Source organism: Ochotona princeps, chromosome X (assembly GCF_030435755.1).
Source record: "Ochotona princeps isolate mOchPri1 chromosome X, mOchPri1.hap1, whole genome shotgun sequence".
NCBI classification, from domain to species: domain Eukaryota; kingdom Metazoa; phylum Chordata; class Mammalia; order Lagomorpha; family Ochotonidae; genus Ochotona; species Ochotona princeps.
This window is the reverse complement of record NC_080865.1, coordinates 67,839,691-67,867,341: the sequence shown is the minus strand read 5'-3', so window position 1 is coordinate 67,867,341 and position 27,651 is coordinate 67,839,691. Positions and strand designations below refer to the sequence as shown.

The following is a 27,651-nucleotide window of genomic DNA, read 5'->3' as shown; positions in this document are numbered from 1 at the left end:
TCTATGCTTCCACCCAGACTGAGGAGTGGGAAAAAGCTGTCCGTGCCCTTAGCCTCCTTCTTGCCTCCTCTGGGACCTGAAACTGCCAGCTTGAGAATACCCTTCGGCTCCACCTAAACTGTCTCAGGTCTTTTTCTCTCTTAGAAAAAAAAATCATAAGGCTTTCCTGTGCAGACCCAGCTTGGCTCCAGGCTAAATGCAGGCTAAAAGCAAAGCTGTTGGAGGGGGCAGGGACAGCAGACAGCCTGCCTGTACTCTTCCAGCTGGAGTTAGAGCCTGGTCAGACACCCTGCCTCTTCTGAGTGGCAGCAGTGGCAACAGCAGCAGAAGCATGCAGCGGCAGTAGCCCAGATTCCTCCCTGGCACACTCACAGCTACTGCTCTGAACCCAACTCCAGCAGCTGGCAACTGTGCCTTTAAATTGCTGCTTTTGGAGGGTGCATGGCGTGGGGGGGGGTAGTGAAGGGAGGTGGGAGGGAGGGAAACATATTCTATCAGTCTCCCTCCTCCCTCCTCTTCAAGACTCTCCAGGGTTTGGAGAGTGCCGCCCAAAGAGAATCTTTGCTGGCATCCAGGCCAGCAGGCTGAGGGCCTCCAGTGCCCAAGGCGAGTCCAGGCAGGAGCCAGTGGATCGTCTGTATTAGGATCATTTCCAGCGGAATAGTTCTGGCCCTGTGACTGATAAAACAGGGCAAGAGAAGAGACAGAAGAGGAGAGGGGGAGAGAGAGAGAGAGAGAGAATACAACTCCTAGCCCAGCCCCACGGGCTCCCTGTAAGCAGCCAAAGTTGGAGGAAGACACCGATCTTTGGGCGTTCCCACAGGGATATCCCCTCTTACCTTGGCAGCCAGGCTGAAAGGGCGCCAAGGTGCCCTGCGGAATGACAACTCTTGTTCCTGCAACCCTCTCCTTTCTTCTCCTCTGGATCCTGCCAGGGCAGGTCCTCCTCAGGTGAGCTGAGTCGGGGTAAGAAGCAGGTGCATGCCAACCCTGTCTGGGGGAGGGGGTGGCCAGGACAGCTGGCAAATGCCTTCAAATTTGCAAAAAATCTGTGGTCTGAAGGGTTCCGGAGGGAGGATACCTGAAGCTCCAGTCAGGACCCCGGAGCTGTTCTGAGCTGTCAAGGCCCTGGCACAGGTGGGCAGGCTTCTGCATGAGTGGGAGTTTCCTGGGTCTGGGTAGAGGGTGGGTCGCTAATCCAAGCCCTAGAATGGAGACCACCTAGCCTGCCATTCAGTCCTGTCTCCCTAACAAGCTGGGCCACACACTCTTTCAGATTCCGAAACATCACAGCGACTTCTATCCCAGCCGCCTGCACAAAGGGCATCAGGTACCAGGGATCTGCCCCCAAGGACACAGAACAATGAAACTGGATGGATCAACCCTTAACCCCTCTACAGTTACCCTTGCCCATGCATACGTGGCTTCTCATTGTCCTCTAGGGGCACTGAGTAACACTAAGTCACTGGGTTTGCAGACAAGACATGCCGTGGGCTCCTTAAAAATGCCCTTTCTCCACCCCTCCACCCCCCGCCGAGAGTGCCCTGCTTTTAATAGATTAGAAGCCAGTCCAGGTTGACAGCATGAGCCTAGCAAGAAATGTGGCCATGCTTTGTGCTGAACTGGTCCTAACAAGAGTGCCTCCCAAGGTGCAGGGGGCAAGTGCTGCAATTCAAGCCTCCTTTCTCCTTCTAATCCAAACAGCACCTTGGAGCTTCCTTCTCAGTAAAACCTTCTGCCCCAGGGATCAGATGTGCAGTAGGGCAGGAAAATCCTTCAGGGCGAAAAGCAGCTCAGAATGGAAAGAAAACTCAGCTACAGTTGACAAGAGAGCTCTGGGCAGAAAAGGGCACCCTACCAGGGAGGAGACTTGTCCCACGGCCCCACTCCAGGTTCCAGTGGCTGCATTCCCACTTGGGCTTAGGAACTATGGGTAACCAGAGCAAGATGGGCCCTCGAAGTCTTAAGTCCAAGTCCTTTGCTTTGATTCATGGGAATTAAGGCCTCAAGAAGTGGGTGTGGGGGTGGGGATGTGATCTATCCATGGTCATACAGGTACTCACTAAGTCAGCATTCACCCCTCACCACACAGTCTTATCTGGGAAGGATTGTCAGCTCTAGCTCATCCTGAGTTCAACCAGTATATCGGACTTTCCAGGAATGAAAGGGAGGAGGAGAGCGGCTGTATAAAGTGACTGGCTTTCAGGCTCTCAGGCAAAGCAGCCCCAGAAAAGCGGGCACTATTAGGGCTTAAGGCCCAAGACAGCTGAGCCTGGAGTCAATGCCAGGGTCCTAAGACTGGGATGAGTGGAGGAGGTAACTTGAAAGAGGGGCTGAGGATGGTGGGGAAGGTCCAGTTGCTCCATGTGGCCTCACAGCAGGCAGGTGGCAGGTAGCCAACAGCTGCACCAGCCAGAGCAGCAACTGCCTAGCATGGACATCCTGCCGTGGGGAAGCCACAGACTTCTGCTTGCTCCAGCACCAATCCAACCTCCTTGGATTTGCAGAGTCTGCTTAGGCCACCTGCTTTGGCTGGCCCTGCTGGAAGTGAGGGAAAAACAGAGTGGCCTCTGTCTGCAGGGAAAGGACCTCCTCCCAGTTGGAGCATTTGGCAAGGCATGGATTTGGGAGGTGGGCAAGAGGTTACCACAGACTTTCTCCCATCCTGGTTCCTTAATAGCTCACCTTGAGCTGTCAGCATCCTGGTGTGACAGCACAGACTCAGTTTTGAAATCAAGAGCTCGGATTTGAGTCTAGGTTTTGCCACATACTAGCCATATGATCATGAAGCATCCACCTCAGTGATCTGCTGTCAACCCTCTGCATCTGGACGTTCTACATTCACAGATGCCACCAACCACAGATGGAAAATACTCGGGAGAGAAAAAAGCTGCATCTGTAGTGAACCTGTATAAAGTTGTTTTTCTTGTTGTTATTCCCTAAGCAATACAGTATAGTGACTATCTGCATAGTTGTTCCAGCGTATTTATAATGATAAGCAATCAAGAGCTGATTTAAAGTTTACAAGACAATGTGCACAGGCTTTTATGCATGTATTACACCACTTTACGTAAGGGGTTTGAACATCCATGGATCTTGGTATCCTTGGGGTCCTAAGGCCCCATCCCTTGTGGATGTTGAGCAATGACTATAATGAGGATAATCAAAGAGAACTGATGTGAGAACTGATCTAGAGAAGGTGTGTGAAGTATTTCATGGGCACCTTAGATCGTTTCACTGTTAGCAGCCCCTGGCTGCCGCATGGGTTGACAGAGAAAAAGAAACTCCCTGGCTCAAAAGAGATCAGGACCCCAAGGACACAGCAGTCACCCTGCTGCCCAACCCAACACTGTAGCAGCAGAGGAACCAGCTTTAGTGCCTGATGCAGTGGTGGTGATGATTATGGTGGTGACGACGACGACAGCAGGATAAAGCAGGAAGCCCCTGGCCCAGCCAGCCTTAGCCTGCCCCTGACCTGTTCCCCAGCCCTCAAGCCTTTCCTGAGATCCTGATCCCTACCTAGCCTATCTGTCTGTTGGCTGCTGAGCTGGTAAGCAGGCAAGCCAAAGGTACTTGACTGCTCTTAAATGTGGAGTGTGTCAGAGGAGAAAGGGCTGGCTACCAGACCAGGCCAAAGGACATTATTGGTCCCTGCCTCAAATTCAAGTGGATGAGGGGAGACAGAATTTAATCTTCTAAACAGGAACCTACCAGGAATTATACCCTGTATTGCTAGGATGCAGCTTCCCCACCACAGTTGTCAAAATAAGTTCACCTACTTGCAGCAGCCATATCCCTGAACTGAAACACACTGCTTCCAGCAACCAAGCCTTTCTCCATAGAAAGCAGGTCCTGAGTTCTGAGCAGCCCAGCACAAAGCAGAAGCAACTAAAACCAAGTCATCGTTGGAACTTTCCCATCCTAGGCATGGTAACATGGGCAAAACTTCACAGTGGCTATGTGATTTCCAGTGAGACACCATCAAGTGTTTTCAAAGTTCCTTCAGGAAGAGACTATTGGCTGAGGCCATGGCCCAGAGGGTGAGCCCTGACCTTGTCACTCACCAGCACTAGGACTCTGCAAAAGTCACTCCTTTTGAAACCTCAGTTTCCTCATCTGTAAAATGTAAATAACAGTCCCTACCCCACCTCAACCTCACTGAGACTTATGAAAGTAGAAAGCATCTAATCTATGTGGAAGCTCCTTTCTGGGACAAGCTACTGAGTTGCCACATGGGCTTCTGGTTGCTTCTGTCTTCTCTTGAGGAACCCCAGACCCAGCTCACTTATCCTGCTGCCTGAGTGGAGATACCAGTCAGGGTGAGTGAGCATGAGAACAGAGAGAGTCTGTGATAAATGAAAAATCCACCTGGTGTGAGACCTCTTTTACCTCTCTCTTCCAGGGTGGCCTTCGCAAAAGATGATGTCAAATCTGGGACCAAGGGGCCCCAGCCCATGTCACCTTCTGATTTCTTGGACAAGCTCATGGGGCGCACATCTGGTTATGATGCCAGGATTCGACCTAATTTTAAAGGTAGGCAACGTAACATCCTAAAAAGCTCCTCCCTCCTACCACCACTTCTGACAGCACACTACCTAGCCAGTTTCTGTGGCTTGCCCTAAGCAAAGGCTGCTGGGCCAGGGCTAGTTCCGGCAGCTCAAAGGATCAACCCCATATTTTTGCTCAAAGGCCTGTGTAGGCAGCACTGCATTCTGCCAAGGAGTGCCTGGGGCATGAAGCTCAGGGAGGGAGTCATCGAACCCTGCTCCAAGTCTGGAATGCCCTGCCAATGGGCTGTGCTTTGCTACCCTCAGGCCCACCCGTGAATGTGACCTGCAACATCTTCATCAACAGTTTCGGCTCCGTCACTGAGACCACTATGGTAAGGGGTCTCCCTGTTCCCTGCTTCCAGTCTGGTGTGAATGGGAGAATCCCACCACAACAGCAGGCATGTCCTTCCTCCCTGGTCCTATTACTGTTTCATAATAGCGGCTAAAGCCATGGGGTATCTGAAGTTGGCCACTGGCAGGAGAGTTTTCCCTATCCTTTCATCCCATAGGTAAAGACAGACTCCTAAGCAGAAGGTGATCAAACTTCAGTAGTTTAGTGCAGAGCACACACTTTGGAACCAAACTTGCATTTGAATACTGACTCTACTATCTAACAGCTGTACTAACTTAAGCAGAATAGTAAGAACTCTCTCGGGCTCTGCTTCTCATCCATGAAACAGAGCTCATGACAGCACCTTCCTCACAAGGTTGGTGTGAGATAGAGGTGACATAATGGATGCAAAGAGAGCACTTGGCAAAAGTCTGGCACATAGTAAGTATAAATAAATGCCTTTGCCCATCTTGGCTTTGCTCCATCAGTCTATGGCAGGTTCCTTCTCCAGTAAAAAATGGCCACACCCTGTTGAGGTGCGCCCTCAGCACTTCTCTTCCTGATATTCTCACCCAGGTAGGCATGCTAGGTCCCTGTGACTTCCACTGCGTCCAACGGGTACATCTCTGCCCCCCTCCAGGACTACAGGGTGAATGTCTTCTTGCGGCAGCAGTGGAATGATCCACGTCTGGCCTACCGAGAATATCCTGATGACTCTCTTGACCTGGATCCCTCAATGCTGGACTCTATCTGGAAGCCAGACCTGTTCTTTGCCAATGAGAAAGGGGCCAACTTCCATGAGGTGACCACAGACAACAAATTGCTGCGCATCTTCAAGAATGGGAATGTGCTCTACAGCATCAGGTGCACCCAAGAGTTGGCTGGAAGTCTTGTCTGTCAAAGGGACAGAGCAGGGAGGGAACCCACCAGTGCTGTGCTGGGCCCCAGAAAGCTGATGCCACTTCTTTCTTATTGACTCTACCAGGTTGACCCTCATCCTGTCCTGTCCAATGGACCTCAAGAACTTCCCCATGGACATCCAGACCTGCACAATGCAGCTGGAGAGCTGTAAGTGCCTCTAGTGTGTCACAGTTCAAGGACTGGAAGAACAGCTAGTTCATAGCATTCCATGATACTGCAGACTAGAGAGAGACTTACCCAAGCACACCCAGCCTGTTCTTGGCCTAGATGAAACTCAAAGCCAAGAATCCTGAACAGTTCAAGGTGTTTTTCATCCCATGCCACTTGCTGCTCTGGCTGTCCCACAGGGCCAGGGAGTGCCAAGGTACCAGCATTAGGTACCAATGTGCCTACACCGGTAGTTTCGGGGGCATTTGATGGATGCTTCCTTCACCCAGAAGTATATTCCTTTCCGCCAGTGCCAGCTTTACCCTCACCCCAAAACACTACCATGAGCAACTTGGCATGCTCCAGTATTAGCTGTCTATTTGTTCCAATTGAAGGCTCTGGCTAGCAGTCTGTGGTATACACATTGTGCCATGCATGACTGGCGGAATATAAATAGCACTCTTCTCCCCCAGGTGAAATGGCAGAAGTCCTGGTTCTGAGGCTAGCTTGGCTCAAGACATGTGTTCAGTATGCATGCTTAATCCCCTGGGCTTGAGAGAAAAGAAGCCAGCAAGTGCCCAGCTGGGGTCTTTGGCATCTTCCCAATCCTTTTGACCAGCATTCTAGATCTGTCAGAATAATTTTTTTCTGGCTCTCCCTTAATCTTTGGAAATGGGTAGGAAAGGAGTTGGGAAACTTGCTGATTTGCTCCAGTTAAGATGAACACATGAAATAACTTACCAAGTGCCAGCTTCAGAAAAGCTTCCCTTTTCCAATATCAGCACAAAAATCCCAAACTGCAGGTCTCGCTCCTCATCTGCGCTCTCCAGCTCCTTCTTGGCTTCCTTCTACTTTCATCCAACATCCACACTCTAAAGTCCTTTGCCATCTCTTTCCCTTGCAGTCGGCTACACCATGAATGACCTCGTGTTTCAGTGGTTGGAAGATGCTCCTGCTGTGCAAGTGGCTGAGGGCCTGACCTTGCCCCAGTTTATCTTGCGGGATGAGAAGGATCTAGGCTACTGCACCAAGCACTACAACACAGGTAAGAAAGAGGTTATTTCCTGGCTGCAAGTCCGAGGAAGGCCTCCAGATGAGAGACAAGGCAGCCAACCTCTCATGAAGACCCCTCTAGACCATATATGGTGCTAGGTGCTATATGTATTTTAACTCACTGTGTTTCAATGGTCAACATGGATTTCCTCCCTCGAAAGAGATGAGAAGGGTAGGAAGAGGAATAAACCATTAAGTTTAAAACTACAGTTGAGAGAAAAAAAATGGTATACTCTTTATTGGACAAAACATGCAATTTTTATACAGATCAATGGCTTTCCTTTGCTGCATCTTACAGGTGTAGTCAGAGGTTTCAACTGCATATGCTTGGAATGATGCCCAGAAATCTTGATTTTAACAAACATCCTGAGTATTGTGATGGATGTGATCCAGGGAACACAGTTTGAGATACTTCAGTCCAGAAGCTATTTGCTTATCTAGAAATCCCACACTTTGGAATGTATTGATAAGGAAATATTCCAAAATATGACGTTGACTTTAGACCTCAAGAGGGCTCCTGAGTCATAGTTGATACTAACAAAAACTTGGAACTATTCTAAGTAACCAATAGGGCAGAAGTTATAGAAATTACATGGGGTATCTGTTTTGGTGGAATAGTAATGCAGACATTAAAAAAGAAGCTTGAAAATGTTTATATCAATATAGGAAAGAACAAGTGAAGAAAGTTGACATTCAAAGTTCTACACAGACAGTGAATATATGGTGGGAAAAGGAGTAACCTAAAAACATGCATTTACAATCCTGAAAGGAATAGTGCTTGATGATACAATGGGTAAGAGCAAAAACTTCAGAGTTAGGTAGAGCTGCTTAGATTCTTTAGTAGGTACTAGCTGAGTGCCCTGGAGAAATCTGATCTCTCCTTGCCTCAGTATCCCCATCGTAACATGAGGAATAGTAGCTTGACTTGACCCAAGGAGTAGCTACAGCACTAAATAAAAGCAATATAAAGTTAGGACACTCAGTGGAACCTTGTTAAACTGAGCTTATAAATATTATTACTCCACCTCTACATCTCACTTTTCTACATAAACAAATAATTTTACAAGTAAAAAAAACTGCCTAAAACATAAATAAATGTGGAGCTAATATTGTGGCATAGTTGCCACCTGTAACAACAGCATCCCATGTGGGACCAGTTCAAGTCCCAGCTGTTCCACATTTAATCCAGGTCCCTGCCAATGCACCTGGGAAAGCAGTGGAAGATGGCCCAAGTGCTTGGCCCCTGGCTTCAGTCTGGCCGGCACTGTGGTTGTATGTGGAGCAGGCCAGTGGATGAAAGCTTTCTCTCTTTTCCTCCCTCCCTCATTCTCTCCTTCCCTTCCTTTTACTGTACCTTTGAAATAGATAAAATAAATCTCTAAAACTATAAATAAGTAAATAAAACAAAACAAAAAAAGGAAAGGAAACAGAGGTACCTAATAAAGGCATCCATGGCAAGAAGCTACAGAGAATGGGGATAAGGCAAAGCAGACTTAAGAAACAGCAAGTGTGAGTTCATGGAGCATTGGAAAGCCCCTGTCAGTCACTGATGAAACAACTGGCCCTCAGAAATCAGCAAGGCCCAGCCAGAAAAGCAGCAGATACACAACCCCCGACTTCATTTAGGTTATCCTGAGCTTGCGCTTCAAAGATCTGAATTAGTGTTTTCTTAGCCGTGGGGTGGTGAAAAGGGGATGAGAGGCAGGTGGCTGGCAGGAGTGGCAGAGCATCAGGCCAGGTGGCTGGGGCCAGTACATTTTATGTTAGTGGACTTGAATGCTGCTGCTTGATGCTCTTAACTCACTGCCTGCTGTCCAGAGCTGCTGTTTGTCGGGAATTATTTCCAAATGCTTGTCATCTCACTCTTCTCACTTGCTTAAGACACAAGGCAGTGGGCCTGGTGCAGTGGCCTAGTGGCTAAAGTCCTCACCTTGTAGGTGCCAGGATCCTATATGGGCAGCGGTTCTAATCCTGGCAGCCCTGCTTCCCATCCAGCTCCCTGCTTGTGGCCCGGGAAAGCAGTCGAGGATGGCCCAAAGCCTTGGGATCCTGCACCCACGTGGGAGACATGGAGGAGATTCCTGGCTCCTGGCTTAGGATCGGCACAGCACCGGCCGTTGCGGTCACTTGGGGAGTGAATCATCGGATGGAAGATCTTCCTCTCTGTCTCTCCTCTCTGTATATCTGCCTTTCCAATAAAAATAAATAAATCTTAAAAAAAAAGACACAAGGCAGTGTTGCTCTCCAGTGAAATCACTGCTACAGAACTTCCAGGGTACTAGCAAGCACCAAAAAAAAAAAAAGCTGCTGACAGAGTGAACTCTAAACTAATGGATTTCATTGAGAAAGATTTTTATTTGTTTGAAAGACCAATTTACCAGGGGCAGGAGTGGGGAAATCATCTATCTATGAGTTCACTCCCTTTTAAACGGCCACAACAGCCAGGGTTGTGTCAGACTGAAGCCAGGAACCTGGAGCTCCATCCCATTCACCCACACGGGTATCAGGGGTCAAAGCACTTGGACATCCTTCCCCTGCTTTCCTAGGCATATCACAAGGGAGTTGAGGACCCGGCGTGGTGGCCTAGCAGCTAAAGTCCTTCCCATATGGGTGCTGTTTCTAATCCTGGCAGCTTTGATTCGGTGCAGCACCAGCCGTCACAGTTACTTGTGGAGTGAACCATTGGACAGAAGATCTTCCTCTCTGTCTCTCCTCCTCTCTGTATATCTGCCTTTCCAATAAAAATAAATAAATCCGGGCCTGGCGCAATAGTGTAGTGGTTAAAATCCTTGCCTGGCATGCCTGGGATCCCATATGGGCGCCGGTTCTAATCCCAGCAGCTCCACTTCCCATCCAGCTCCCTGCTTGTGGCCTGGGAAAGCAGTCGAGGATGGCCCAAAGCTTTGGGACCCTGCACCAACGCGGGAGACCTGGAAGAGCTCCTGGCTCCCGGCTTCGGATCGGCGCAGCTCCATCTGTTGTGGTCACTTGGGGAGTGAACCATCGGACGGAAGATCTTCCTCTCTCTCTCTCCTCCTCCTCTCTGTATATCTGCCTTCCCAATAAAAATAAATCTTTTTTTAAAAAAATAAATAAATCCTTTTTAAAAAAAAAGAAGGGAGCTGAATCAGAAGCAGGGAACAGCTGGGAATAGAACCCATTCTTATATGGGATGCTGGTGTGGCAGTCAATGGCTTAACCCACACTGCCACCACACAAATCCATAAACTAATGTTTTCTTAATAAGAACAACACTAGTAACTGCTACCTAACGTGAACACCTGAAATGCACTGTGTCCTTCAATTTTTCCAATAGCCCAGCAATGGCATCAGTATTGCATCTGCTGTTTCACAGGTGAGGAGACCGAAACCGAGAGGCTTGAGTGATTTGCCCAGAGACACATAACTAATATGTGCAAGGTACAGGATTCAAACCCAGGCAGGCTCTGATTCTGCAGCTCTCCTGTTCTTTATCCTTTTGTGATGTCACTCCAAAGACCTTCTGCTGGAAATCAAAGTGCTGGCTCTTGCTACATGTGCAGGTATTTCAAAAAATTCATAGCAAATGGAATGAAAAGGTAAGTTTACAGGCCAGTGTTGTGGCATAGCAAGAAAAGCCACTGCCTGCAATGCCGGTATCCCATATGGCCACTAGTTCAAATCTCAGCTGCTCCACTTCTGAAATAATTCAGCTCCATGCTTTTAAGCCTGGGAGATCAGCAGAAGATGGTTCAAGTCCTGGGCCCCTGAACCCATATGGGAGACCTTAAAGAAATTCCTGGTTCCTAGCACTGGACTGGCCCAGATCAAGCCACTGTGGCCATTTGGGAAGTGAACCAGCAAATGCAAGATCACTCTGTCTGTCTGTCTCTTTCTACTTTATGTAATATTCAAATAATTATTTTTAAATAAATATATATTAAATTAATATTTTAAAAGATAAGCTTATTTTGGTACAAAAAATTTGAACACTATACATTGATTTTCATAATACTGTTTTTCATGAACTTTTCAAAGGCTCCTTCATATGCACAGATTAACAAAATTTTTGCACCCAAATAAACTTGTCTGTTTTTAAATATTTATTTATATATTTGAGAGGAAGAGTGAGCAAGAGTAAGAGACACAAAGAGAGCTTCCAACTTCTGGCCCAGTCCCCAAATGGCCGTACAACATCCAAGGCTAGGCCAGGCTGAAGCTAGAAACCAGAAACTCCATCAAGGTCTCCCATATGGATGGCAGAGGACCACAGACTTGGCTCAGTTTCCACTGATTCACCATTGCATTGTTAGGGAGCTAGATTAAAAGCAGAACAGCCAGTACTTCAATTAGCATGCTGATATGGATGGTGGTGTCACAGGTGGCCACCTAACTTGCTGTGCCACAATGCTAGCCCCTGAACTTATCTTTTTTAAAATGTATTTTATTGGTTTGAAAGGTTAAGATGCACAAAGAGGGCAAGACAAAGAGAGATAGGAAAAGGGAAATCTTCCACCTGTTGGCTCACTCCCCAAATGGCTACAGTGATTAGGGATGGGCCAGGCCAAAGCCAGGAGTCAGGAGCTTCATCCAGGTCTCCTGCCATCATCCACTGTATTCCCAGGCTCATTACCAGACAGCTCAATTGGAAGTGGAGAAGCCAGGACTCCAACTGGTGCTTATATGGGATGCCAGTTCCAAAACTGGTGGCTTAGCCCATTGCACTTCAGCACTGATCCCTAAATTTATCTTATAACTCCATTTTCCAAAAACATTGTAAGTGCCCCCATACACATAGGGCCATTTTGAAAGACTCACTTATTGGCCTAGCTTAGATGCCCAGAGGCTGGCCAACAGAAATAAGGCTGCCCTTATTCTGACTCCCAGGCTCAGCTGACAGAGTGCAGACCTGCTCTCTTCTACCTCACCTCTTTCCTCACAGGGAAATTCACCTGCATCGAGGTAAAGTTTCACCTGGAACGGCAGATGGGTTACTATCTGATTCAGATGTACATCCCCAGCTTGCTCATCGTCATCCTGTCCTGGGTCTCCTTCTGGATCAATATGGATGCTGCCCCTGCCCGTGTAGGCCTCGGCATCACCACCGTGCTCACCATGACCACTCAGAGCTCTGGTTCCCGGGCCTCTTTGCCCAAGGTAATCTGCTCGACATCAGGCTCTCCATTTCCTACTCACCCCATGCTCCCTCCTGCTCACTGTCTATCTTGGATTTAAGGCTGAGCAGAGCCATGGAGCAGGAGTACTACATTCTCTCTTCTCCCCAAATATGTTGCTTATAACATTGCTAACAGCATGAATGCTGGGGTTGGGAATGATTATCTGGCTAGGGAAGGAGAAGTGTGCTTATTTACTTTGACTTCCTTCCAGAAATAACTGCATGTCCAAGATCTTGGAATAAATAAGGGGAGTACAGCCCAGAGAGGCAAAGTGACCTTCTCAAGGTCATTTCTCCCAAGAAATAATGTAAGAAATACTATGCTTTTGAACCAATTTCTTCCCTCTTAACTGTGTCAGAAATCAGAGACACTATTAAAAAGAGCTCTAGAGACAATGTCCTTATGGAATGAGAAAATTTTGAGATAGCAAATGACAAAGTCAGTGGATTCTGATCATCTGGGATCTGATGATGTTTTGATTATGCAGAAAGATTTGTGCTGATGGGACTCAGCACAGTTCTTCCTGCCTCATGGCTTCAAGGAGAGCATGGAAAGGTCACTTCGAAGTCCTCACAGTCAGCAAAGTGCAAAGCAAATCATAGCACAAGGTCATTCATTCATTCATTCAATAAATATTTATTGAACAGGTACTGCATATCAGGCATGGTACTTAATCACAGAGAAATAGGGAAAGTGAAAGAAACAAAGTTCCTTATAGATTATAGTGAATGTATTTCCTCTTGCTCTGATTTGTTGGAACCAAACTGTCATTTCCTGTCTCTCAGTTTGTCCCTACTATAATTTATAACTTTCATTAATTAATTAAAACAGGTGATAATCTGAGGCAATCTATGGTGAGTACATGAGTCTACCCACATGAAGAAAGTGGTGCTTTAGAGTGAGAAATTAGAGTCAGACATACCTGGATTTAAGTCTTGAGTATTATCATGTACTACTACTAGTGTGATCTTTGGTGAGATCCTTGACTTCCAAATTTCCTCACCTATAACATAGAATGTTATCTTTTCCACAGGTTATTGTGAAAATAAATAATGTCTCACTATGCAGGACAGTGCTTCACACATAACCACTCAGTAAATGTTAACTATTTCTTCGGTTATTAGGTGTTAGGGTTGCAAAAAAGTGTGAGATGGGTCTTGGGCCAAAATGGCCAGTGTCCCCAATTATTTTTTAATTAATTTTGTTAGCGGCAGAGAGAGACAGATGTATATAGAGAGATGGATAATGAAAGAGAGCACTTCTATCTGCTAGTTCTCTCTCTGAACACCCACAATGGACTGAGCCAAAGCCGGGAGCTGTGACCTCAATCCACAGCTCCCACAGGGTGCCAGGAACCACACTTAAATCACCATAGCTGCTGCCAAGGACTGTATTAATAGAAAGCTGCAAATCAGCAGCCTGGGCCAGGAATCAGATCCAGTACTCTGAAGTGGGACACAGACACCCTCACTGGCACCCTAATCACGGGACCAGATATCCATCCCTCCCATAATACTGGGAAACCTTTGATCTAACCCAAAGCGCTATGGGGCTAAACATGACAAAACTCAGATCAGGATCAAGTATCGGAGGACAAACTGTTAAGAGTCATTTCCTGAAAATGCATTTGCTAGAGTGGTTAGGGATACTGATGAGACTCTTAGACATAGGCTGAACTTGCACATGGGTTACACAGCCAGGCTGGGCTGTGACAGCTGTGTTCTGATAGTGATGTTGTCTAGAGACCACAGAAAGGTAGTTCAGAGCTAAGAACCCCACTCCAGTTAACTGCCTCTACCATGAGAGGAGATTCTTCCTTAACTCATGGAGTTACTACAATTTACGTCTTTTTTTATATACTCCAAAAAACTTCTTTTTCTGGTCCCCTCCCATGAACAAACACAATCCATATACTCCTAAGAACCATTTAGCTACCTCATTTGGAGAAAATGAACTTTGTTAGTGGCTTACTTGCTTGCAGCATTCAGTGCTTTCTCGTCAGAACTGAATGACTTCTTTATGGCTTCATTGGCCAGTAAACAAAATATTGAGGCATGCACCCTGAAACTAAACTGTTTAGCCAACACTACAGAGCAAGGGCCTCAGGAAACTTCTGCACACTACTGAGTTTGTGTGCAGCATTAAGTTTGGTGGTAACTCCAAGGAAAGTGATGTGGCCAGGCCAGGAATTTCTGAACACCACACAAATTTCACCACCAGGGCTCCTCCAGTAGGACTTCAGTGTCCAAGATGAAGAGTGGCAGAGGATTACATTCTAAGTGAACTCAGCTCAAGTGACCATTCTCCCAACTTCACTTTGGGGTCCCCTAAAGGCACTGATTATCATCTCTTTTCCAGAACCTTCAGCTCTACAATTGCAGGTGATTCAGAATAGAATGGAAGGGCAAAATAGAAGCTTCTATCTGAGACTGGCAAATTACACCAAAAGCTGCAACAGAGGAGGACTCAATTCTGTCTAGATCTGTCATTTGAATGGCCCACAGGTCTTAGGGTCCATGTGGTGGTGAACAGAGCAAAGACAGCAGAGACAACTACACTGCTAAATCATTCATACATTCATTAAAATTTTTACTCATGACAAGTACTCAGGAAGGTCCTGAGGATAGAACAGAAGCAGTCCTTTCTGCCAAGGAGTTCAGTCTAGTGAAGTGAGCAGCTAGGGATATGGTGGGTACCACAAAGTTATAGGTAACTTTGGCACGTATAACATAGACTTGGACGGTTGGGGAATCTTTCCCAGAAGATGTGGTACCTAAATTGGTGGCTAGGGGTCAAATGAAACTTACCCAAGTGAAGTCAAGCAGATACTGACACCTTTAGCAATGACTGAAATAGTTCATTGTGACAGGATCATAGACAAGGGGCACAGTGAAGCTTAAGAGGCAGGCAGAGGTTAGATATGATAACAGGAATCAGACTGTCATAAGAGTGGGGGAAGACCACAGGAGTGTAAGCAGGGGTGTGATACAATCAGATGTCTATTTTGAAAAAGAAAAGTCTGGCTGCTGTTTGGAAAATAAATTAGAACTGATGAGAGTAAATGAAGAGAGACTATTTAGCAAACTAAATGTCATTCAGGTGAACTAGGAGGGTGAGTGTATGGATTTTTTTTTTCCTGAGATTTATTTATTTGAAAACCATAGTTACAGAGACATGGACAGAAAGATCTTCCATCCTGTGGTTCACACCCCATCTGGCTGCAACAGCCAGAGTTGGACCAGACTAAAGCCAGGAGCCAGGAGCTTCAGCAGGGTCTTCCATGCAGGTAGCAGGAGCCCAAGCACTTGGGCCACCTTCTGCTGTTCCTCCAGGCCTTTAGCAGGGAGTGAAGGTGAAACAGCCGTGACTCAAATCGGCACCCATATGGGATATGGTATTGCAGACAGTGACTTTACCCACTATGCCACAATATTGCCCTGATTTCTGAGCTTTTTAAAGATGTATTTTTGACACAGTCATCATTATCGAGATGTATTCCTTGGTGCTTAAGTGATCCTTTCCTTTGATGATTCAAAACCTTTTGGGGCCCTTCCTTATCCTCAGTCTTCATAAAAGATATCTGAAACCCCTAGAGGCACAATGGAAATGGGAGATGGAGAACGAAATAGAATATTCTTTTACTAGGAAAGGGGAGACACTTGATTAGGGTTACTTAATCAGTAACCACTCTCTTCATTTAAGTGAATTTAAAAGAATTAGAGCAGAATTGTTCAACCTTATCACTATTGTCATTTAAGGTCAGAGGTGTGTGTGTGTGTGTGTGTTTGTGCACTGTAGCATGTTTAGCAGAATTTTGGACTCTATCCATGCGATGCACGTTGCCATCACTGCTCCAAACTGCCATCACAAACGTCTCCAAACATTGCCATATGCCCCTGGATGGGGGAGATGTTTTCCCAGTTAGGAACCACAGAGGTACAGGATTTATCCATTGAAACCTTCTTCTTATCTGGTGTCTAAAGCACCTAACACAGCAGAAGCTGACATAAGACATTACCTGTCTGTCTATATCTCTGCTGGGGAGCTCTCTGGGGTGAATCCAGCAACTCAAAATTTCATAGGGAGTCAATTTGGTTGAAGAGGCAAAAGGACCTCAAACCTGAGCTGTCTTCCCCCACATCTGGCCCTACCCAGCTGCCACCTTGTTCCAGGATGAGTCAGTGTTCAACATCACATGGGAAGTGGAAGAGAAAAGCACTTAAAAGCTTGTAATAAAAGGGGAGCACTAGGCAATGGCGGATGCCAATGGTGCCTTTGCTAATAGCACAACATCAGGACAGCTGCTAGGTGGCGCTCCTGAGTAAACCTGCTTTGTTCTCTAACCGGTGAGATAAGGCCCCAACTCCCCACTGTGTGTAATTCCTCAACATTTGGCCTCTCACAAAGAAAACAGCAGAAGATACAGGATCAGGGGAACAACAGGGGTGGAGTTCCTAGTCCATTGGTGAGACCACAGCCTAGGTAACTTGTAAGGCTACTGAGTTGGAATCCAGGACTCCTAGGTAATAACATCATCTTTTCATTGGGTGATCTTGCCTAAGACTTTTATGCTCTGAGCTTGAAGTCTCTTCATTAGTCTTACATGGGAATCATGATTTCTGCCAGTAAAGCTGCCCAATTAGTTTGTGAGGACCCAAGGAAATCACAAAGGGCAAGCAAATGGTGTCCATGCTTGTTACTGCTTATTAAAAGAAAGAATCGTTGGGGCCTGATGCTGTAGTCTTGTGGCTAAAGTCCTTCCCTTGCATGCGCCAGGATCCCATAGGAAGAACCAGTTCTAATCCTGGCAGCCCCGCTTCCCATCTAGCTCGCTGCTTGCAGCCTGGGAAGGCAGTCAAGGACAGTCCAAAGCCTTGGGACCCTGCACCTGTGTGGGAGACCCAGAAGAGGCTCTGGGCTCCTAGTTTCCAATCAGCACAGTTCCAGCCGCTGCAGCCACCTGATGAGTGAACCAGAGGACGGAAGATCTTCCTCTCTGTCTCTCCTCCTCTCTGTATATCCGACTTTCCAATAAAACTACAATAAATCTTTTAAAAAAATCATTAAAGAAGGAAAAAATAAATAAAGAGGTAAAAGTAGAACTGCAGAAAGAATAAAGGAAAAGAAGCATAGGGAGGAAAAACAGATGGAGTAACAGGTGGAGAGTGCAGACAACTGAAGGATGATGAGTGGCTGGATCTCTCCGACATTGGCCTTCAGATAACAGAACATGTTGTGGAAAGCTTATTTAATAGCCAGAAGAAATTCAGATTAAAGCTGAAGAACAGCTGGGCTGGAATATCCTGGATGGGCCATGGGAGGAATCCAAGAAGCCTAACCACTCTGTCCATGGCTGTCTGTAGGTATCCTATGTGAAGGCCATTGACATCTGGATGGCCGTGTGCCTACTGTTTGTTTTTGCTGCCCTGCTGGAATATGCCGCTGTCAATTTCGTCTCTCGTCAGCATAAGGAATTTATGAGACTTCGAAGAAGGCAGAGGCGCCAGCACATGGTGAGTACAGCTAGGGAGGGACCCGGTTTCATTCTCTTTTTGGCTCCTCCCTCCCTACTCCTCTTCCCACAATTCAGGCCCCAATTGAGGGCAATTGGGAGCCCCAAAAATCATTCCCAGGCTGGTCACAGTTGAGCTAAGTGCTTTAACCTCTTGGATGCTCATTCCTTATCTGTCTTTTGGGACATTAATCCCTGTAAGGCAGTAGAGATTAAGAAAATGGGCAATAGTGCCTTGCATTGAAGAAGCATTGAAAATATATTAGCAGGTATTATAGCATTAGCCAGTTAGTAAATATGAGAATCCTTTGACAAGCAGAAATGGTTGCTCCTGGCTCTCCCCATAACCAAGAAGTACTCCAGTTAGGTTGTCATAGACTAATTGGTAGTTAAGAATTCAAAAATCAGGCAATAGTGCTTTTCTAGGGAGACATCATAAGGGGTGAGAAGACAGGGTCCCAGTAACTAAGCTGAATTGCAAAATAACTACTTGCCTCTTTTGGCTGTTGGATTTCCTCTTCATCTTCACTGAGTGCCTCAGAGTTGTTTGGCTTGAGCTTTGGTTCTTCCTCACCATTGTTTGTTAACTTCTACAGTCGAGTGATCATCACCTGGGGAAATATAAGAGGAAATCTTGTTGTCATGACAACAGAGGCAGTTTACCCTCAATTGCCCAGCTAATAGGTGCTAGGTAAGTTGTCATGACAACAGAGGTGCATAAGCTGCCCCTGTAGCAGCAAATGTCCAATCATGTGCATAACTAAAAGCCTTTGCTGAGCTACATACTTGTTGGTTGCTTAATCATCGGGGAGATGCCGAGTCTTGGGATTGAACCCCATGTTTTCTGCCTAATCAAGAGGCCCTCAAACCAAAGGAGCAAGTGAATTCAGTGACCTCTGAAGGGCAGGAAACAATGATGTTATGATCTGAACCCCCAGTTAAAACCCTGGCCCTAGCCTGTCTTGGCCAACATCCCTCAGCTGCTCCAGGACCACCTAGCCTACAATATGCCTACACGAAAAATATCTCACAAACGATGGCTGTGGTTTTGTGTTCTGTGCTAAGGTTCCTTTCTGCTAAGGGCAAGGCTTCTGGCTCATCAAGGGCGGGGGTGTGGGGGTTCTAAATTTATCAATTCTTGCCTCACTTTAGTGCTTTAGTTAGGCCCTAGACAACACACCCTCTAGTGGACTGATCTATAACTGCATATCCTCAAGTAGGACTCCTTCCAAAAACCTAAAACTCTTTCCTATCTTATTCTCAGATTTAGAAAAAAAAAATCAGCAGACAGGGGAAAAAAAGAGATGATCCCTTTTTCTAAATATGTGTCCCTCCATCTCCTCTTTAGTTGTGTCAAAACAGTCTGTAGGTACCAAAATCCTATCTTTATAAGAGACTTCCTTTTGATCTTGGTTCCTTCTCAATGCCTAGCTTAAAAAAGAAAAGGGGCTGGTGCTGTGCCTGCAGCACCAGCATCCCATAAGAGTGCTGCTTCAAATTCCAGCTGCTCCACTTGCATTCTTGTTCACTGTTAATGTGTTGTGGGAAGGCATCAGAAGGTGGTTCAAGTATTTGGGACCCTGCCACCAACATGGGAGACCCAGAAGATACTACTGACTCCTGGCTTTGACCTGGTCCATTTCCAGACATTATAGCCAATTAAGAGAGCGGACCAATGGATGGAAGATCTATTTCTTTCCCTGTCCTCTCTCTGTAACTGTGCCTTTTAAATAAATAAAAAAATATTTTCTTTTAAAAGAAAAACACAAATAGGCCACCAACTGCTACAAAATTCTTTAAGCAACCAAATCCAAATTACCTGTGTGGATGACACAGCAAACAACAACAAAAATGTCAGTTTACTGTAGAGCCACTGGAATAGGTTGACACTGGTCCCACCTCTTTCCCTGAATCCACTCAATCTCCAGGTGCTCACAGCCTTATCTCCTCCTCCTCATATATAAGTTGACCCTGAGCTCATAGTGGAGTGTGTCATAACCAGCACTCTTACTGCGAAGTCATAGCAGCAGCCTGGCTTGTGCTTCTAACCCTAGGGCCTGCCTAAAAGTGGGCTGAAGTTTATTCTTAAGGTGAGTAAAACCTGAAAAATCACGTATGTGCCAGTAAGCATGTCCCTTTTCAGCTGTCCTAAAGCCACTGCCAACCTAGTGGAATTGCAGCAAGAATCATGGAACCACCAAGCAGCCTGAAAAGGTTGATGGGAAGTAATGGATTTCTACAACCCCTCTCTTAGTTAATGTTCCAGCTAGAGAAGCAGCTGTTTTCAGCCTGAGAGAAGTACTGTCAGGGGAGGAGGAATAATCTACGTGATTTTCAGGGAGCAGGTTAGGTTTCCTAGGAGCCAGCCAGCTATTCACTGAACTCCAGGCTTAATCTCTCATCTCTCAATCAGCCATGTTCCAAATCCTCTGTCAACAGTGACTGAGGTTTTCCCACCCCCACACCCCCATTGGCATAGCTTTCTGGCCTTGTCTGCCCAGCTAATCTACAAGTCTTAGAGGCAAAGGTGAAGGTCTTTCTTTGTCAGCTGAGCAGGCTCTAGCCCCAGGATATGGATACAGTAACCATGGCACCCAGCCCACCAACTTTTGCAAACTGATTGGTAAAAGCTTGCTCTCAGTGTACACACAGAGAAAGCTTGCCTTTATCAACAGTAGAATTGGACTAACACTCCAAATCCTACTGTATGTTCTCAGGGGCTCTGACTCAGAACTTTGCTAATTCTTCCCCTTGTTCTTGAACCCTCCCCCCTCCAGACCCCATTCTCTATTCTCCTTTCTTCCAGCCCCTATCTCAGCAGCAATACATATCACTCTGCCCCACCTCTATGCCTCACCTCCTACCCTATGCTTTCCCTCTCCAGCTTAGTTTTCCAACTACTTTATCTGTTTGGCTTTTCACTGCCCTTCCCTGCCCCCAATAGCTGGAAAATGAATTCTGTTGAAATAGCCTCAGAAATCACAACGTAGTATTTCAGGCTCCATTGTCCCCTGACAAACACCCATGTGCATGCCCATGCGTACACCCACCCAGAATATGGTCTACATAGATAATACCCAAATCCAGGACACCCTCCCATCCATGGATTTCACACTACTAGTCTTTGTTCCTCCAACTGTAAGAGTTAAGAGATACTAAAATAAAAAATAACTAACAGTGGCTCACTTTATTGATCATGTTTTCTATCCTGTGTTAAAGGGCTTTGTCCTACCTTAGAAATATTTCCAAATAATTCCCTTTAGATTTACTAGAGCCTTATGACTGGAGAAAGGGGGAAATAATTGGATCTATAGAAACAGAAATAGCAATTGTATCCAATTGTTTCCTTCAGAATTTTTTTTATTTATTACTCTTTTGCAAGCATCTATATTTCATGTTTTATTCTTTAACTTGTGGTTGGGCAGGGGACAGAGAGGATCAGAATAAGTAGAGGAGAAGTGAGGGACCTTGAAATGAGAAGCAAGAGAAACAGTCATTTTACTTAAGCCCACCTTATTTGTCAGTCCCCTGGGAATTTTTTTTCTACCTCTGGCTCTCAGAAATGGCCCATCACAGCCTTCCCTATAGAGAAACTGTGCAGATGAATAAGAATACACATGAGGTGAGCCAGGGTCTTTGGTGAAAGAGGCTGTGGAAATAACAACTCTGAGCAGACAGCTAAGATTGCCACCACTGGTCCAGTGCAACAGCCTAGTGGCTAGTCCTCACCTTGCACATCCAGGGATCCCATATGGGCCCGTTTGTGTCCAGGCTGCTCCACTTCCCTTCAGCTCACTGCCTGTGGCCTTGGAAAGCAGTAGAGGATGGCCCAAAGCCTTGGGACCCTGCACCCATATGGGAGACTTGGAAGAATCTCTTGGCTCCTGCCACAGATCAAATCAGCTCTAGTTGTTGCGGTCACTTGGAGAGTGAACAGCAGACAGAAAATCTTTCTCTCCTTCCCTCTGTAAATCTTTCCAATAAAAACAAATAAATAAATCTTAAAAAAAAGATTGCCACCACTACTGCCTGGGGTTTAAGTGCAGCCATGAAAGCAAACTGCCTGGCTTACACATGTACAATTCTCTCTCTCTGCAAAAGAGTGGCAAAATCACGGGTTGAGTAGCAAAGCTCTCAGGTGGTCAGAGTTAAGAGACAGTGAGATCTTTTCCTGAACCTAAATTTACTGCAACACTATTAACACAAGCTGAAGGATGTGGAAACAGTATGGGGAAGTGGGGGGCACAAATTACCAGGTTCCTGCCAAACACTTTGTAACCAAGATTCTCTTTTGAGTAGAGTTTAGGATCCAAACTCTGAGAAGGCTGCTGCTGGCTTCTCAGAAACTAAAAGCCACTGTCAGTTTATCAGCCTATACATTCACTCAGCAGACCTACCTGAGTGCCTAGTTGGTTCCAGGCACTGAGGATACAGCAGTGAACAAGAGCAGAGCTACTGCCCATTGTCCAAGTTTACACTCTGAAATCCACAGGTAGCAGACTAAGAGATGGGATTTGCCAGTGCATCTCCGACCTGATTTTTTGGTTTGTTTGTTGTTTTTTTGTCTCAGATGCCTGTGCCTATAAGACAATAGGTCAGCCTCTCATAACGTAATAACAAAAGGTTTACTGTTATCTACCACACCCAATGTTTCACCTACAAAGTCAAAGTACAAAGCCACAATTCTGACACGCTACCAAATCTGCAGAGGGCCCTCCAACTGCACAGGCTTTAAAATCTACTTTTCTGTAAATGATGTATTCCATTGCCATGCAATATACATGTATCTTATTCTTATATAAGCTGACTAACCCTAGATGGTTTGCTTTAGATTTCTCTGTTTAACACTGAAGGACCTAAGTCTCAGGAACCTCCTGAAACCTGGGCAAGTCCAGCTGTAGTCTGGCATCACCCTCTGAGGAGGCATTTCACTATAGATGAAATCACTTTGGGTGATTTCTCAGATAACAAGATTTTACTCCAAAGCCAACAATCTGTGAAGGAACTATCTTCCAACTCTTTCCTTTGGAAGTAAATGAGACTCACCTGGATTTTATGCAAAATCTGAGTAAACATGCTCTGAGTGGAATCCTTGGAGCCCCTGGTTAATGTTCTCTGTCGATCATTTAAGGGCTGGCTTGCTGCGCCTCTCCAGTTTCTTTTTCATTTCCATCTACCTGTCCTTACTTCCTGGCTCCAAGCTGATAGCAAAGAACAGCTGACAGCCAACTACTGGATAAATGGCCTTTTTGCTGGTGCTTATATAAAATTGACCTTTTTGATGTCAATGTGTTTATTGGAATGTACTCATTATACATGAAGAGAATGCATATTAGGCAATCCAATGTTTCTATGTACTGACTCCTGTGTCAAATCTGCCAATTTCCAGAAAAGCATATTTGTTTGCAATAGAGGGATCAGGTTATTCTAATTTGTATAACACGCTGGGTTATTTTAAATTGGGAATTTTCAGCTTTGAATTGAGATAATTTTTTTACAAGATTTATTTATTATTATTATTGGAAAGCTGGATATACAGAGAAGGAGAGAGAGAGAGGAAGATCTTCCATCCGATGATTCACTCCCCAAGTGAGCCGCAACGGCCGGTGCTGCGCCGATCCGAAGCCGGGAACCTAGAACCTCTTTCTCCAGGTCTCCCACGCGGGTGCAGGGTCCCAAAGCTTTGGGCTGTCCTTGACTGCTTTCCCAGGCCACAAGCAGGGAGCTGGATGGGAAGTGGAGCTGCTGGGATTAGAACTGGCGCCCATACGGGATCCCGGGGCGTTCAAGGTGAGGACTTTAGCCACTACGCCATGCCGCCGGGCCCCTGAATTGAGATACTTTTTAAAAGCAACTATATTAAAAGAGAACTAATTCTGTCTAAAGTTTTTGAACATCATTAAAAATCCAGGTTAATCAAATCTAAATATATTAGCTTTGCTGTGTGTAATGGTTTCCTAACTCAGTTTATTACAAATCAGTGTTAACTTGACATTCAGATGTCCCACTCACAGTGGTTGGCACTTCACTGAGTTTTACATTGCTCTAAATTACCTTATGCATTTTTTGAAGACAGCTCAAAGGATGAGCATTATGGTTCAGTGTACTAAACCAACACTTGACACGTCAATATTCCCTACCAGAATGCCTAGTTCGAGTCCCCACAACTCCAAGCTTCTCGTCCAGCATCCAGCCAGTATTTTTGTGAGGCAGCTGATGATGGCCCAAGTACTTGGGCTCCTACTATATATATAAATATAGGAAACCAGGCACAACCTGGCCCAGATGTGACTGTTTCCATTTAGGATGTTAATCAGTGGATAAGAGATCTTGATATCTCTTTCTTTCTCTCTCATCTGTCCTTCTGCACACTTCAAATACATGAATAAGTCTCTTTAAAAATAAACAAATCTCTTAAAAAAATAAAACAAAAAGGGCCTGGTGCAGTAGCCTAGTAGCTAAAGTCCTCACCTTGCACATCCAGGGATCACATATGGGTGCTGGTTCCTATCCTGATGGCCCCACTTCCCATCCAGCTCCCTGCTTGTGGCCTGGGAAAGCAGTAGAGGATGGCCCAAAGCCTTGGAACCCAGCACCTGTGTATGAGACCCAGAAGAAGCTCCTGGCTCCTGGCTTCGAATCGCCTCAACTCCAGCTGTTGCAGCCACTTGGGGAGTGAATCAGCAGATGGAAGATTTTCCTCTCTGTCTCTCCTCCTCCATCTGACTTTCCAATAAAAATAAATAAATCTTCAAAACATTAACATAAATAAATAAATACAAAGGCAGCTCAGGGAGCTGGCATTGTGGCATATCAAGTTAAGCTGACATTTGGGACGCACACATGCTATATCAGAAGGCTGGTGCTAGTTCTAGAGCTCCACTTCCAATCCAGCACCTGCTCATGTGCCTGGGAAAGCAGCAGCGGACAGCCCAAGTGCTTCAGTCCCTGTCTTCCATATAGGAGAAATGGATGAAGTTCTTAACTTCTGTTTTCAGGTTTTTCCAGCCCTGAATGCTGCAGATATTTGAGAAATGAACCACTGAATGGAAGACAATCTCTCATTCTTTTCAATAAATACATTTTTTCAAAGGCAGCTCAGGGCCTATCTGCAAATGGAATTGTAACATATACTCTACATACCACATAAAATTGCTTAGCATCTATCTCATGAGTAATTCTGAGACCATATGTAAGCACAGTGACTCACGTAGCAAACCACCTTACAATACCATCTATGGGATCTTCATGCATGGCCTGTTCTTTATCTCATTTCCTTAGCACTATGACCTCAAATTTTGCCTTGTCTTCCTTGTTATTCCAGGAGGAAGATATCATCCGAGAAAGTCGCTTCTATTTCCGTGGCTATGGCTTGGGCCAGTGCCTGCAGGCAAGGGATGGAGGCCCAGTAGAAGGTTCTGGCATGTATAGCCCCCAACCTCCAGCGCCTCTTCTGAGAGAGGGAGAAACCATGCGGAAACTCTATGTGGACCGAGCCAAGAAAATTGACACCATTTCCCGGGCTGTCTTCCCTTTCACTTTCCTCATCTTTAATATCTTCTACTGGGTTGTGTATAAAGTGTTACGGGCAGAAGATATCCACCAGGCACTGTGAATAGGGTTGGGTCTGTGAAGTCCAGCTCGGTTTCCTGTTTGCTTCTGGGTGGGCTCTCCTTCGCCCTTAGATTCCATCAGGGGATTTGACAGTTCCTTCCCAATTCCCAATTCAAAACATAAACTTACCTGTCCTACAGCTGTGTTATCCTACATTGCATGGTGCCATGGTGGCTGTACTTAGAAGGATGGCTCATTCACCCTAACTCAAACTTTCTCCATATTTTCCCATTGCTCATCAGACTGAGCTTTGCGTTCCTGGAGCCAGTATAAACTCTCGCACTTGCTGGTGCCTCTCTATTTTACAATATGCTGGAGAATTTTCAGACCAATGTTACTAGATTCTCACATTTGTCATCTTTTTTTAATTTTATGATACACTCCCATAGGCTCTGAGATTTCCCCTCCTCCCTTCCCCAGATCCCCTCCCCCATCTGTTTCCCCCCATATTATTTACAATAGTATAGTCCTTTTAAAACAGTCTGAAGTCCATCATTCTGCCATTGTCATAATCTGCACTACTCCTCACCCTACTGCCTCCCAGTCAAGAGTCTGGACTTTGCCCTGTCCTTTGTCTCTCCTATTGCAGAATAAAATGGGGTATCTTTCCCATCCATAAGGGCAGCCCAGTGTGACTCCATAAGGCTTCTTTGGGGGTGACAGGAGGACAAGTCACACGTTAGCCACCTCCCAACAAAGTTTGGAACACTCATGGGCTGCCCTGGGGTGGGAAGCTATGTTTTATGTTCCAAAAGAGTGGTGTTTGAGCTTCTGGAAGACCCAAACTGTCAGAATTGAGGCAGGAACTTTGAACTCTCAGGAAAATCCTTCCAGATCCTACTAAACTTTCTGATTTCATACTATTTTTTCTTTTTTTTTTTAAAGGTTTTATTATTATTGGAAAGCTGGATATACAGAGAGGAGGAGAGACAGAGAGGAAGATCTTCCCTCCGATGATTCACTCCCCAAGTGAGCCACAACGGGCCGGTACGCGCCGATCCGAAGCCGGGAACCTAGAACCTCTTCCGGGTCTCCCACACGGGTGCAGGGTCCCAAAGCTTTGGGCCGTCCTCGACTGCTTTCCCAGGCCACAAGCAGGGAGCTGGATGGGAAGTGGAGCTGCCGGGATTAGAACCGGCGCCCATATGGGATCCCGGGGCTTTCAAGGCGAGGACTTTAGCCGCTAGGCCACGCCGCCGGGCCCAATATACTATTTTTTCTATTCCTTAACTAATTAACATGATGGGAGAGTGTGCTGGAGAGTATAAAACAATGAAAAAATGCTTCTTTAATAAATCTACTTGATGATGCTAGAAATGTTTCAGGGAAATTAGGATCCAAGGTAGTAAGAGCCATGGGGAGCGGAATACAGAAACTCTCCTCAGAGAACATGTTTGTTGGCTACACTTTCACTTGCTTTTTCCTTTTCTCCAAAGGACCCCTCATTTACAATTTGCCCTTTCATCTCCTTTTGACAAGCAAATAATGGTGCCACACAACCTTGTTCAGGGTGGAATGGGGCTGTGGGGTACCTGGGAAAGAGCTAGACATACAGAGGACCCATATAACTAAGCAAATGCTGACCTGACTAACCTCAGGCTGGTACCTGAAAGCAGTTTTGCTTCCCTTCTCCTTCCCCAATGAGAAGCAGTGAGGAAGGGTAGCAGTCAAGCTACTTTGAACGTCAGAACATAGAACTGGCATGCAAGAGGCCAACTTCAAGTTTGACATACTCCTGGGGCATGGGAAATCATGAGCCTGGTATACTGTGTTCTTTGGGAAACAGAAATAGGAGAGAGCAAAGTGTGGGGCTAACAGCAGAAAGAGTTAAGCAAATGATCTCTTAGATATTATATCCTTTCCGGTCCTAGAATAATTAAGTATATAAGTCAAATCTCTGTCTCTCTGTCTCTTTCTCTTTTTCTGCCTCCCATTTCCCCACAGTATTCCAAAATGTAAGTCAATAAATACAATGGTCAAAGTAATGCCTATAGCTCAAACCTTTCCCCTTTGAGCTTGGCTGCTATTTCCTCCTCTCTCGATACTGCCCCGTCTCTTGGTTTTGGGGAGAGAATTCTGGGCCGACCAGGGTAGCTGGACTAGAAGTTATTTGCACTGCTGATATTATCTCCCTTGTGCCACAAAGATTCAAAACTAGAGAACTGGCTTCAGGGAGGACATTGAACTCAGAAGGGAAGACAGCCTCTGTTTTCTCCTTTCTGCCCAGGTAGTGCCAATCAATGAGAAGCCACAGCAATAACCCTTTGAAAGGAGCAGAGAGTATCTCTTTGATACTCTCCATGGTGGGACTGGGGTGTCAGGCTGCTGCAGCCCGAGGGCGGGGGCAGTGGGGGGATGAACTATGGA

General features: G+C 45.9%; 1 protein-coding gene and 2 long non-coding RNA genes across 3 annotated transcripts in view; 1 reads left to right on the top strand and 2 right to left on the bottom strand.

Annotated features, from left to right (window-relative positions):
• The window catches only part of LOC131478479 (uncharacterized), a 70,494-nt gene extending 57,301 nt beyond the window's left edge, over window positions 1-13,193 (bottom strand). Inside the window, exon 1 of the long non-coding RNA XR_009244487.1 lies at window positions 13,081-13,193. This is a non-coding gene — a long non-coding RNA (uncharacterized LOC131478479). The remainder of the gene's footprint in view (window positions 1-13,080) is intronic.
• Window positions 719-26,147, top strand: LOC101522889 (glycine receptor subunit alpha-4). Its single transcript, XM_004590159.2, has 9 exons — window positions 719-951; window positions 4,403-4,533; window positions 4,815-4,882; window positions 5,522-5,745; window positions 5,867-5,949; window positions 6,854-6,994; window positions 11,924-12,138; window positions 17,522-17,671; window positions 24,995-26,147. Exons 1-9 carry the CDS (start codon window positions 881-883, stop codon window positions 25,283-25,285), a joined length of 1,374 nt encoding a protein of 457 aa, XP_004590216.2. The 5' UTR covers window positions 719-880; the 3' UTR covers window positions 25,286-26,147.
• The window catches only part of LOC131478478 (uncharacterized), a 28,461-nt gene continuing 18,079 nt past the window's right edge, over window positions 17,270-27,651 (bottom strand). The window contains exon 3 of the long non-coding RNA XR_009244486.1: window positions 17,270-18,281. This is a non-coding gene — a long non-coding RNA (uncharacterized LOC131478478). The remainder of the gene's footprint in view (window positions 18,282-27,651) is intronic.

What these genes read in the sequence shown, in the direction of transcription:
- LOC101522889 (XM_004590159.2), top strand. Translation starts at nt 881, where the DNA reads ATGACAACTCTTGTTCCTGCAACCCTCTCCTTTCTTCTCCTCTGGATC. An exon ending in GATTCGACCTAATTTTAAAG is followed by an intron (nt 4,534 to 4,814) that starts GTAGGCAACGTA and finishes TGCTACCCTCAG; the next exon opens with GCCCACCCGTGAATGTGACC. An exon ending in CACCAAGCACTACAACACAG is followed by an intron (nt 6,995 to 11,923) that starts GTAAGAAAGAGG and finishes CTTTCCTCACAG; the next exon opens with GGAAATTCACCTGCATCGAG.